The 13,454-nt window shown below is 43.7% G+C and overlaps 1 protein-coding gene across 1 annotated transcript in view; it reads left to right on the top strand.

Annotated features, from left to right (window-relative positions):
• The window catches only part of LOC109033094 (UDP-glycosyltransferase UGT5), a 72,870-nt gene extending 64,256 nt beyond the window's left edge, over positions 1 to 8,614 (top strand). Inside the window, exon 6 of the mRNA XM_072306153.1 lies at positions 8,341 to 8,614. Coding sequence (XP_072162254.1) covers positions 8,341 to 8,566 — 226 coding nt within the window. The 3' untranslated portion in view covers positions 8,567 to 8,614. The remainder of the gene's footprint in view (positions 1 to 8,340) is intronic.
• The last annotated feature ends 4,840 nt before the right edge of the window (positions 8,615 to 13,454 follow it).

Here is a 13,454-nt window from a genome sequence, read left to right as displayed (position 1 = left end):
AGAACAGCTGATAAGAAATTGCCAAGTTTCAAGTTGCGATAGGTAGGGTTGAATTACATTAGATTGTTGGAATTTAGTAGGAAAACTCGATTTTCGAATATTTTTCACCACGGAAAAGAATAGGGTAGTCGACACAACCAGCGGCTAGTTAAAAATGCGCCAGCTACCCTGCGGTAGTTACGGACCGCAGATTACTACCTGGTTAGATGTGGCCTCCACCGCGGTAGTTATCGTAACTACCGCACGGTAGCTGGCGCATTTTTAGCTAGCCGCTGGTTTGTGTCGACTACCCTATTTTTTTCGTGCATTACCCTCCCTATTGACTTTTTGCAGAGTGATCCACTGCGCGTTGTCGGTGGTTTCCGGAAATCCGTGAATCGGTAAAATATAACTTTTGTGATTTCGTTGGTGTAAGCGTGACGAAGGTGGGAGAGGTTGACGAGTCGGGGCGCTGCGTGACGGAGCGGACGGTGCGGCGGCGTCTGCGCGTCTACGCACAGCCGCGTCCGTAATTGGCCGCGATGACAATGTCAATGGGATACAATAGCCGGGTATATATAAATTAAAAGTTGGGCAACGAGTGGGAGGAGGTCGCGGCCGGCCAGATAGGAGGGAGAGCGAGTGAGAGTCCACGCTCTATGATTGAGTCGAGCGCGGGGCATGATCCATGTCCCATGCGCTGCCCTGCCATTTCTTCCGCTTTATTTGAAATTTCACCAGGAATCCAATGAAGCCTCTTCTCTAAGTGAAAAAAAAAAAAAAAAAAAAAAAAAAAAAAAAAAAAAAAAAAACACTTAGAAGTGGCCCGAACTGTATGTAACAAGGTGGAGAAATGGTGCTGGGTCCACACCATTTCGCGGGGAAGCAAATCCAAGAAATTCCAAAAATTAAAATTAGAGTCAAAATTTAATTGTCGAACTCTAATGCGTACCAGTACGAAACTGAGGGGAGAGAGTGTTCAGCTCAGGCAGTTTGCATTGGAATATTAAGTTAGAGTCACGCTGAGAGATTTATACCGGTTTGGGCCTTATTAGATCTAAGGCCTACTAGACCTCTTTTCTAAGTATTGTTTCAACGAATGAGTTAAATTTTAAGGTTACCTTGAGAGAAAACGTCCCAGGACATTTTTCATTTCTTAAGGCAACCAAAATCTGGCGTAGATCGGCCGGAGGGTCAGGAAAGGATCACGTCCGGAATGAGAGGATACGTGATATTGTGGGCGTCGAAAACAACATAAGGCATGACATTTTCACGAGATAATTTGTCTGGTATGGGCATGTGCGAAGGATGCCAGATGATAGGTTGCCTAAGACGGTTCTGGATGGGTCCACCCTCTGGCAGAAAACGTGGAGATCGCCTTACTAAATCGTGGATTGATGGAATAAAGCGGTTAGGTGTCGCAGAGCGCACGGAAACGCTATTCAAGCGGATGTTAGAAGTAGTAGTATTAGTAGTAGTAGTAGTAGTAGTAGTAGTAGTAGTAGTAGTAGTAGTAGTAGTAGTAGTAATAGTAGTAGTAGTAGTGGTAGTAGTAGTAGTAGTAGTAGCAGTATTAATAGTAGGATTCTTTATCATACCCGACCTCTCCGACAGGCTCGCAGCAATGTATGTGTGGCTGGAGCGTTTACAGCGTCTACCTTCTTGACCTGGCGTTCAAGTCTCTGGACTAAAGGTAAATACGCGAGTTTCACAATGCCGGATGAGATAAAAAAAGGAAGTTCCTTGTGCTGTATTAACAGTCGTTCCATGAACAACTTCTCTCCTTAGAAGACTCCCTATTGTTTACTTTGAAATTACATGGAAAGGTTTAAGGCGAACATTAAAATATCATGATAAAAGCACCATTAACGAACCTCGAGGTGAACTTTACACCTCATCTTTAGAAATAGACTCTTGCAACAGATTATAAAAATGTGAATCAACTTTCGGTCGGTATGACCTAACTTCGTTCGTCAGTTCACTTTACCACCGAAATTAGGGCATACGAACCAAAAGTTCGATTCGACAAACCGAAAGTTTGATTTGACAAACAGAATAGTTTGGATGATATGGAGCATAGGACGTTCGGTTCTTAAGACGGAAATTTTTTTCCTGTGTGATCCATTTGACAACAGCGCGCTCGCACACATCCGATCCGCGGTCTAACCCGAAATTAACCACTCGGGCTTGCATGACAATGGGCGACCAAATGACAACCTGCAACTCCCAACTCCGGCGTCGCCATCGATGCGTCGTCGAACATCCACGCGCATGCCCGTCGCGCCGCGTGGCCCGTTATCCGCTGCACCCACCCCTAGCCCCTCCCCGCCCGTCCCCAGCCACGAGTTCCCGTATCCGGCAACAGGTAACGCACTCTCTCGGCGATTAAGTACGGCGAAATCGTCGCGAAAGGGCTTATATCAATTTCCTCGTGAGCCTTGTTCTAAATATGAGCCCATGCTTTTTGTGGATCATGTGAAAATCGAGATACCCCCTACGTCAGAGGAGCGAAGAAATGCGAGCCGGCGTCGCACGAGCGTGTCCGGAGCCCAGGAGGAAATGCGCGTGCTCTAGTGGTAAGGATGCGAACTTCGAGCTGGGGGCAAGAAAACCGCAAACCACGCCAAGTATCATGACCGAAGGGATCGGAAGAACGAATCTCTTCCGTGCCAACGAAAAACGTCACGTCAATATCCGAACGTTGCGAAATTTACACCGATGAAGTACGATTTTTCCGAGAGACCTGTTGGTTTATCCCTTAAAAAATTTCAAAGAATGTTATCCGCAATTGAAGTTAGCTTCTTCTTTTCTAACGACTAGGGCATAGCCTTGTTTGTCAGGCCATCAAGTATAACGAGCAGAAGAAACTATATATAAGTATTAAAAATCCAAAATCTAAAAATCACTTAAAATGAAGGACTCGTCAAATCGATGAAATCAGCATAAAATCGTCGATCATCCTCAGGAGAAGTTAGCGTCTCTAAAAATTTTAAGGAAACATATGTATGACTTTTCTCAAAATTAAATATTTTATCCGGAAAAATTTGGCAACATGTGAATGCTCACACGACGTTCTTCCATAAATGGCGGATCTGAGACGGAGAGAAAAGTTGATACGCTTTGTACGGGGGAGGCACGGGGTGATTCATCTCAGATTTTGGTACTATGAGCTTTTGTGTTCGATTCGTTTCGGTCTAAAATGCTTTAAGAGGATTTTAAGTGTTTTGATATGCCAAAGCTTCTTGAATAGACGGAGTAAAGATCTGCAAGCTTGCGTGGTTTGTGGTTCGACAAACCGCTTTTGACCAGGAAAGACCATTGTGCATTGAATTCATAGAGTGCAGGAAGGAAAGTTTGAATAAAAACAAAAATTACTCATTGTGTGCTTTTTTAAGGCTATGGATGATATACCAAATTAAGCGTTTCGTAATATTGATCCGTGTAACGGAAATGCACAATAGCATTTATTTTTTTAAATTTTCGTGCAGGCAACTCAAATCTCGAGAATGGCATCGTCTTCAACATCATGACCAAAAAATTAGTCTGGTGCGATTATGCACCGAAAAAAGAGTAAATTTGGTTTAACATCCTGGATGTAAAAAAAATGTGCGAGAACTTATAAAATGCTGAATTAACCGTTACGGCATTTATTTTAGCAATGTCAAGATGTAAAAATAACTGGTGTGGCGGGAAATTCAGCATTTTATAAGTTTTTGCATACTTTTTTCACATCCAGAATGTTAAATCATCTTCAACTTTTCTTTCGGTGTGTATGACGAAAAAAAGGCTACAAAAATGAGAAGTCCAATTTTCTCAGAAGATAATTTCTGGACTTACTGCTCCTGTCCATACCACGGTGGTGTTGATGAGCTTCATTTGCATCAGTGATTCAACTTGCCCGGAGAGCAACATAGCTCAAAACTTGAATCTCAAAGTTCGACCCAAACCGGAACTGGAGATCTCATCCGGTGTACACGGTCCGGTTGGCAGGGATGCTGGTGGATCCCGACTTGCAACAGAAAACAAAACAACGGCGCCGGTGCAGCGTCGAGTCATCCTAGCGCAACCACCGCGACCAGCCTCGCCAAATCGGGCAAAATTTTACCTCGGCTAAACGAGAACCACCCAACCGCAATGAAAAACCCCACCATCGTACGCGGTTTTGGGTCATCCCGGTGGAATCCTCAAACGATTTGGCAGAGGGGCGCTTCAAGTGGAGCTCTTATACAGACGACGATACACGAGAAGTGATAGCGAATAAAGGTTAAACGGTTGGATTGCGTCATCGTAATACCAGACGCTCCTATGGCTCTGTTAATCTCCTGATTATTCACACGGACACACACACCAACACAGCTGTGTTGCCCAACTGAAAGCTCTAGGAATCCTAACGAAAGTAAGCTACGAATTCCAATCGATTTAAAATTTTCAATTGATTCCTTAATGAATCTTGTTATTCCACACAACAGTGGCACCCTGTATCCATTTCAAGTAACTGCTGATCTTTTACTGCAGGTGGGAAAAGGGACCTTCGAAGTTGTCATGATTTATAAAATACCCTTACATAAAGACTCGATGAAGAGAGATTCTCCAAACCCTTCGACTACCCTGGAAGGGCACAGGGATGGTCCCAAATGACCTCATCGTCAATTTCTTTCTACTTCCACCATGGACTCCATGCACGCTCCAGGATAAAACTGGAAAAAAATTGTTTGGATCGAGAGTCCAGACGCTTAAAACATTGACAAAAGAAATACTCTTGATTCAATCCGATTTTGTCTTGAATGGAAGAGCCGAGCCTCTTGATTTAGGCGGATTTTCCTTTTGATTTAAGCAAAATTCCGATTGAATCAAGAGTATTTTTTTTTTGGTCAATGTTTTTAAGAGTCTGGACTCTAGATCCAAACGTTTCTTTTCCCAGTGATGGTCGCTGGAAACCCTCACGTTATTGAGACTTTAAGTCGTCGATCAGCTAGATTATTTTTCCGAGCCTCTCAGCTCTGTGAGCACTTAATGCCGGATACTTTGCATGTACACTGAACCTTTTTAAAAATGTTCCCAACGAGACCTCGCCTCGACGTTAAATGGCAGCAAAGGGCGAGAAGCGCGGAAGCCGTGGGAGAATCAAGAGGGCAGGGATAGCGAATAAGTTGTTTAATTGGTACAATAATTTGTACTCCGATCGACCTCGTGTTCTGAGTCGGCGCGTCGCGTCGTCTTAAACTGCTCCCGGGAGCTTCGCCCCTCCCCCTCCTGCCTACCCTCTCACGGCGGCGCACAGTACAACGAGCCATTGAGGGAGGTCGGACATGCACTGAAAAAAAAATCTCGGTGTATTTACTACTAAGAAAAGGGTACAATTACTAGGAATTCAGGTTTCTAATTGATCCCCCGTTTTTTCTTGGTAAATTACCATTTATGGAATTGGTAATTTTACCGAGAATCTCGGTAAAACTATTTGAACTTTTGTCGTAATTTTACTAGACCTTGGTAAAAACGCCAATATTTTTTATCGACTGTGGTAGAATTACCGAGATAAAATGGCAAAGTTACCGGAATTGATTACCAAAAAAAGTGGTATTCTTACCTGAAAAAACAGAAAAAATATTGGTTTTTAGGTAAGCTTCAGAGTCTGTCTCGGTAAAAATACCAATAATGGTAAAAAAAAGTGAGATGGTAAAGGTACCAACGGACCTGTAAAACGCCTAGAATTTTTGTTACAGCGTGAAGTTTTTGACCAAAACTACTGATTTTGATGTTAATTTCGTCATAATGTAAATGTCGGGGGTGCTTTTTGATGGAAATTTGACGAGGAAACCGATGAAGCCTCTTTCGAACTTCTACGTTTTGTAATTACAAATTAGCTTTTAAAAGAGTACCTACATAGGGAGAGTACGAGTACGTCGAATTATGGAGCTCTCAGAGCTCAAAAGGGCAGCCAATCGTCTAACACTGTAAATGTCACTGCCAATCGAGCGTCCTTCTGCAAAAATTCATGGAATAACTAAGTCAAATATCATGGGCCGCGGAGTAAGGATCAATAATCGCCTAACTGAAATTTTGACGAAAATGAGTCAGCAACTTCGGTACATTCTATAATACATAATACGCAAGCAAATTTATTTGTTTTTTCCGATTCTGCAGGGGAGCGTCGTAATGACACTGTAATGTATAAAAAAATTGCACGTCTAACCTCAAAATTACAAAAATGGCGAAATTTTCTCTTCGTCCTGCAAAATTGTCAGTTTGCAGTTACGCGGTATTGTTCGTTAGCCATGGATACGTGCTTTACAAACAACGGTCGTAATATTGTAATAATAAATCACTCCGGGTATTTTGAATTCATAGCTTGGTTGCTTTGGGCGCTATAAGCTCTATGCTCCGTACTCTTACTATATAGGTACTCCAGCTTTTAAAGATTCCATATCATTGCCGACCTGTGGGCAATGCTCGGTGCACTGTGCGGCGAGAGCGGTTACGCGCCTAGCTTCTTGACCCGGCGTTCAAGTCTCTGGATTATAAGTAAATAAGCGTGTTTTACAATGCCGGGCGAGATAATGGCGAGTGGCGCAGCGATCGGGATTGAGACGAAATTCCGTCCGCGGTCGCTTTGTATGCGCGTCGGTGCACGCGTCCCCGCAATTGAGTTGACAACGCTCAGGGATGAGCACCCAACCGCGGGAGCCTTTGCAAATACTTTCAACACCATGTTGCCGAATTATAAAACTAGCCATGCTGCCGTCCATTGGGGAAAACGCCGCAACTCCATGCGCATATTTAAAGACCTCTACAAAAAGCAAGGATTGAGGGGCTTGGGAGACAAGGCGCATAAATGCAGCTCCAGAAATTCGAGACTAAGGCTTAGATACATACGGCGATTAATCGCCGAACGTGAAAGACGAAAGCCAATGGAGAGCCTTGATTTCGATATATCGACGTCAATGGATCGAAATCAGGCTCTCCATTGGCTTTCGTCTTTCACTGGCGGCAATTAATCGCCGTGTGTATCTAGGCCTTTAGAGTTTAGAGCCCAGCCGCTTCAGCTGTGCCAAAGCTCGTTGCGCTTGTATATCAAAAGGTGAGATACACGGAAACGACTGGCCCTCGGGGAGGAAAGTCGAAGGGAAGCAGAAATCCGAACCATCGTTTTTTTTCCGTGTCGAAAAAGGAAGGATGAAATAAAAATAAATCGTGTGCTCAGAAGCATGTCTTTGATCGAAATTGAGTTGTGCGTGTTTTTTGATAGTTGAAGGTAAGGTCTATCAGAATGCCGAGCAATTTTGTCAGGAAGTCATTTGACGCGGAAAAAGCAGCCAATAGGGTAAGTGCTTTTTCGTTCAGAGGGAACTCGGGATAAGTGCGACCTACCGTCACTTTAAGCCCAACGGCCTCAATTGGCTTAATTTAGCTTAAAATTTCAGGAGACGTCGATGAAGGTGTGAGACAAATACTCGTAAAGTTTGAAGGTATTTGGAGCACTATATAGGCCCCAGAAAAATCAAGAACTTTTAACTCGTTTTTTTCGAAATAATAAAATGCACTTGTGCGCCGTGTCCTCCAAGCCACTCAATTAATTGAAGCACTACGTAACATGTTTTCTTATCAAAGGGGTAAGGAAAAAAAAAACGAAAACTTTCGATTTTCGGATTACTGACAATTCTCGTTCTGCACACTCTCACGAGTAATATAAGACCAAGTTTTTGAAACTTTGACGAGGGAGTCAGCGGGCTGATTGTAAAAATTGATAGACAAAGCTATTTGCACTTACTGCATTCTTCGTTTTAACGGTAGCGCAGTGGCATACGCGCAATGCGTGAAGTATCCATGCAGTCTTGTAGGCACTAACAGTGCGCAGCGCACCGTGGAGTACGCGCAATGCGTGAAGTATTCACGTAGTCTTGCAGGCGCTAACATTGCCGTGATTGTAATTGATATCAAATCATAGACAAAGATGACAAAAGGGATGTGGAGGGATCCTATTTGTGGAGCGGGTGGTTGCAATGGACAAAGGAGGAAGGGAATAGACTAACTAACGGCAACCCACGAAAGACCCTGTATTCAGTCCACAATTTTCTCCCCACACGGAAAAAAAAGAAATACCAAAGTAGGAACGGCCGTTGTCAAATCAGCATTTTCCAGGTGCTAAAAAAATGTGCGAGATGTCAACTTCCTGATTCAGCATTGCATGGAAGTGACTGAACTCCATGAATCCTAATGGTAAAACACCATTTGTGTTTAGCTGGTTTGACAACACCCGTTCCTAATTCAGCATTGCAAAGTTACTAAAACTGAATTTACTGAAAAATACCAGCTTCTATATACTATGCTTCATATAGCTTTTATTTCACCTGTGCCCAACAGATTCATTTTCGCTGCATGGATGAATTGGAGAGGGGCAGGCAACGATGCACATAGCTCGGCGCGTGAGCTTTGTCGGATCAGATCATTGGTCACCATGGATGGCCCACTCCCGATGGCCGCTCATCACGGAGCTCCATGGAAATCGATCAAAGCGGCCATCCGCCATCGTCCGTCCCATCCCGGCCACAATAATGAGTGGCGTTGGGCTTCAATGCTTTGGCTTTGATGCAGCTCTTTAAAACCCAGGGTTGCCGAATACAATTTAAACTCACAATTTTTTAAAATCTATTATCATAGGTCTAAAACTAGGATACTTGTATAGCTAGAGTACCTATATTGAGAGAGTATGGCCACTGGGCCCCATGGAGAGGCTTAGGACCCAAAAATGGCGGTGCTTTGTTTTGGTTTTTGTGGATGGGAGGGGGGTCATTGCCAACTTTTTGACGGTTATCACCAACCGCACTTGCTGCCAACCTTACTACATCTAAGATAATTTTTCTCAAAAATTGCACACGATTAGCCTTAAAAATATGTAAAGATGTCGCAATAGTGCATTTGAGTAAATTTCTCGTTACGATAAGCAAAGAAAACTACATTTTGAGTCATTTTGCATTACATTAATTTATGGCGTCCGCCATTTTTTGGGTCCTAAGGCTCCATTCAGCCTAAGATGGCTGAGCCAATCAGAGATGGTAACCCCAGTGGCCATACTCTCTCAATATAGGTACTCTATGTATAGCGAGAGCAAGAATCGGTGTGAAGCCCCGAAAATAAATCAGGTTCCAAAAAGTGCCATGAGCCCTGCTCCATGAAGCGAGCTGTCCATACTCTCGCTATGCATGCATTCTAATTCAAACGTCCATCAGCACTGCGCAAAAATTGAGGAGCACTGAAAGAATAGGGATGGAAAGAATGAAGCTGGGAATCTCCAAGGTATTAAATGTACGTACTTCTGCCAAACGGAACTATGTGCATTAAAACAGACCCAAAGGAAAATATGCATAACAGGGCTCACGTTATAATAGACATGGTTCCGTTTGGCAGAAATACGTCCAAATAAATAAAATAAATGCGAGGATTGGTGACCTCACGGTTCGCGCCCCTTGAGAATGTCTGCCGTGATAGCAAATAAGAGAGCAGTAAGTACATTTCTGTATGAGCCATGGTTAGCACATGCTTTTATGTGTTTCGAGGCTCATCCCAGCGTGCACTTATTGCTCTCTTCGCCATCACGGCAGATGTGTTCTTACAGCGCCCTCCGCGACGGGTCTGGTTGCTGTATCCTGGCTTGGCACCACTGCCGTGTGCAAAGTGCAAGCGTCGTCTATTACATTTTTCTTTACGGTGTGGATTCGGGGCAGGCATCGCGTCGCGTCGCGTCGCATCTCGGGCGTCCCGACGCCGACGCGACGCGAGCGTCACCGTGATGCTCCAAGTGTGCTCTCCGTCTCAGATCGTGTCAAGATCCTCGAGCTGACACACAAAACACCTGATCACCGATCCTCCATTCTTCGATAATCATGCTTCGACCTATTTTTTGCCCTCTTCATCCCGGCTGCCAGATTGCATCGCAACCGAAAGCGGGAGATTCGAAGGCCACCGTGTAAAACTCTAAAAACGATCCTGAGGACTGGAAAAAAAACACTTTGGATCTAGAGTCCAGACTCTTAAAAACATCGACAAGAAAAAATACTCTTGATTCGTCAATCAGATTTAAGCTTAAAGCAAGAGCCAATCCTCTTAATTTGAGCGGATTTCCTTTTGATTTAAACTTAAATCTGATTGAAACAAGAGTATTTTTTCTTGTCAGTGTTTTCAAGAGTCTGGACTCTAGATCCAATGTGTTTTTTTTCCCCCCAGTGAGGTAAATAGAAAGACAAAACAGGATTGTCTATTGGGTCAGTCGCACTGGTCACAGAAAGTCGAGTTATTGACGTCATCCATCGCGGTAGTGACACCCCTGGTTTCATCAGTCGGTGTGACGAACATTTGCACTGGTTGTTCAACATGAAAATCGGATGAAAGCAAGTTGGAAGAAACCAAGGACATCATTACCTCGGTGAACGACGTCAAAAACTCGACTTTTCAAAGGACGATATTTCGGCTAACATTAAACGTAGAAAGTTGCTGTTTCGATAGATTTTATTGTTTATAGCTGATCTACGAGCATCAAGCATCAAAACACGATTCTGCGGCCAGCACAACTAACCCTTTACACCACTCTAAGAGAGAGAGAGAGAGAGACATAACTTTAAATATTTAAACTAATTTCTCAGAACACGCTACTGTTTTGCGACACTTGCCGGAGCAGAAATTTTAGTTACTGTTTTTTTTGTACCTTTCTTCTCGCATTTTTTCTAGAGTCAAGCAATTTGAGTTCTGGTCATCCTTCGTGAATCTCATGACCTTGCATCCACAGGGTGTCTATTAAAACAGGCTGGTCAAGAATAAGTACTTTTTACAGTACTTTTTCAGTACATTCTCAAGAAATTTACTACTTCCTCCGACAGAAAAATTCCGTACTTTTTCAGTACCTCCATTTGACGAAGTTAGAACAATTTCAAAAATTTGAAATTGCGACAAAAATGACTAAAAATTCCGGAACTTTTTGCGGAATTTCCACACTTTTTCAGTACTTCCGGACTAAAAAATCAGTACTATTTCCGGAAATTCCGGACTGGTAGACACCCTGATCCATCATTTTCCAGAGTCGAGCCGCACACCTAGTCGGTTTGCGCCGGATGAATTTCTAGTATTTCACCGGTCGCGTCCAGTTCCGGAGCTGCTCTGGAGTGCTCGGAAAAGCGTCGTGTTAACGAACCCGCGCGGTGTCCTGCCTCCTGCCGGCCGCGGCCACCACAAACGGCGCGTGCATTCCGGACTCATAGCCGCAACACCTCCTATACGCTCCGGAGGCACGACCCGCTATTGTCAGGACTCGCGACCTGCCGGAGGAAGCCATTCATTATAAAATACCCCGAGCTTCAATGCGCGGAGGGCGGAGGGGTGGTAATTAGAGCAGGCTCAACATCCCCCTCATTCCGTCGTGAAAACTCCGTTATAGAGCGGATCATATTTAGATGAAACTGAGGAAACGGTACATTACATAGCGACTTGCACTGAAAAAAAAAAAACCACATTGGATCTAGAGTCCAGACTCTTGAAAACATTGACAAGAAAAAATACTCTTGATTCCATCGGATTTTTGCTTGAATCAAAACGAAATCCGCTTAAATTAAGAGGCTTGGTTCTTGATTTAAGCTAGATTCTGATTGAATCAAGAGTACTTTTTCTTGTCGATGTTTTTAAGAGTCTGGACTCTACGTAGATCCAATGTGTTCTTTTTCCAGCGTGGGCTTCCAGAAAAAGAGCTTGAGTATCCAACGGATGGATTCGACTTTAAGTGAATCCTCAGCGCGGTAGTTCTGAAAAAATCATCTAAGTTGCGCTGCAAAATCGGACTCCGAAATCGTCAAAATCGTAAATCAACGAAATCGGAGTTAATGTTCCGACTTTTTTCCATTCGGTTTCTGAGTAAACTCCACTCTTCTAGGAGTGAGAAAATGGTAAAGTTGCACGGTCTCAGCAACTTTATGTGAACATTTGCCTCTTTTGAAACTTCCCATCCGAACGAATGGTGGAGGCATGTCCGATCAAAAGTGGAAGGGTACCGCGCAATTTTCATCAATACTGCGAGATAGTAGTACCACTAGATAGTACTTTCTAAGTTGATTAAAGTTGAGAAAAGCAGATTCACTGATAGACATATAATGCGATTCTAGTCTCTGCCCTCTTCCGCAACAATTGTGTCTCTTCACAACATTTTCTGAAAGCGCACCATTGAAAAGTCGAGATTAAGAGAGCGTAAATACCGGTTGAGATCTATAATGGTGAAGAAAAGTTCGATACATTTTTCTTTCACAGATATATTCCTAAAATTAATTTACAATTCTAATTAGTTATGATGAGAGGATGAGACAAAACTGAAATAGTGATTGCCACTATATCAGCTTGTGGTTGTTGCGGTTGTGATCGCGAAAGATCCTCGTGGTCCTTCTTTTTAATCGATATCCTCACGTACTTATTTCCTAATTCTCACACTGGAAAAAAAACACATTGGACCTAGGGTCCAGACTCTTAAAAACATCGACAAGAAAAAATACTCTTGATTCAATCAGATTTACACTTAAATCAAGAACCAAGCCTCTTAATTTGAGCGGATTTCCTTTTGATCCAAGCAAAAATCTGATTGAATCAAGAGTCATTTTTCTTGTCAATGTTTTCAAGGGTCTGGACTCTAGATCCAATATGTTTTTTTTTTTTTTTTCCAGTGCATCTGGAAGTCGGAAAATGTGATTTCATGCCCTCCCGGTTCTACTCGCTTCAACGCTGGTTTTGATAAAAATGAATGAGTGTGCACGAAGTTGTCCATTTGGTAACTCCATAACAGTTACCGAAGGCTCGATGAAGGCCTTGAACTACAAAGCCTCGGTTCACTAATCCCCCAAATTAAGACGGATCAAACGGACACAGCTACGAGACCCGGATCGATTTGATCGGCCACTGTCACCCACGACTCACCGAACGTCGGACAATGCAACATATCCCAAATTACGTCAAGCTCGTTAATGTCTCCGCGCCGGAATCTCAGGCGACGATGCCGATTTCCCGCCGAAATCCACCAATCTCGAACCCGAAAGCGATAAGCGCCGCCACGATCTGGTGACCATCGTTACGATTGCGCAAGAGCGAGATAGCATCGATTGGCGCGGGTAATTTGAATGTGGGATCGTCCGGTTGCGCGATCGCACCGCACGAGTGTTGACCGTTGCCGTTCGGAACTCGCCGGCCTATTAAAACGACGAAAGGAGGCGAGGTTTTTCGCTGATTCGGCGTCTGGAGTGTTGACACTGTTGATTCGGGGCGATTATTTTTACGAGCGGCCATCGCATCGGTGGAATTTAAGTGTCTTTTCGACACCTCGGGAATCCGGGTTATTCTGCGAGTGATTAATTGGATGCCATCAGGAAAAATGTATCTATGCACCACGGCACCGTTCAAGTATTACGTAACGCACGTTTTCTGATTTTTCACTCCCCCGCCCTCCACCTTGT

Source organism: Bemisia tabaci, chromosome 1 (assembly GCF_918797505.1).
Source record: "Bemisia tabaci chromosome 1, PGI_BMITA_v3".
NCBI lineage: Eukaryota > Metazoa > Arthropoda > Insecta > Hemiptera > Aleyrodidae > Bemisia > Bemisia tabaci.
This window is presented reverse-complemented; position numbering and strand designations above follow the sequence as displayed.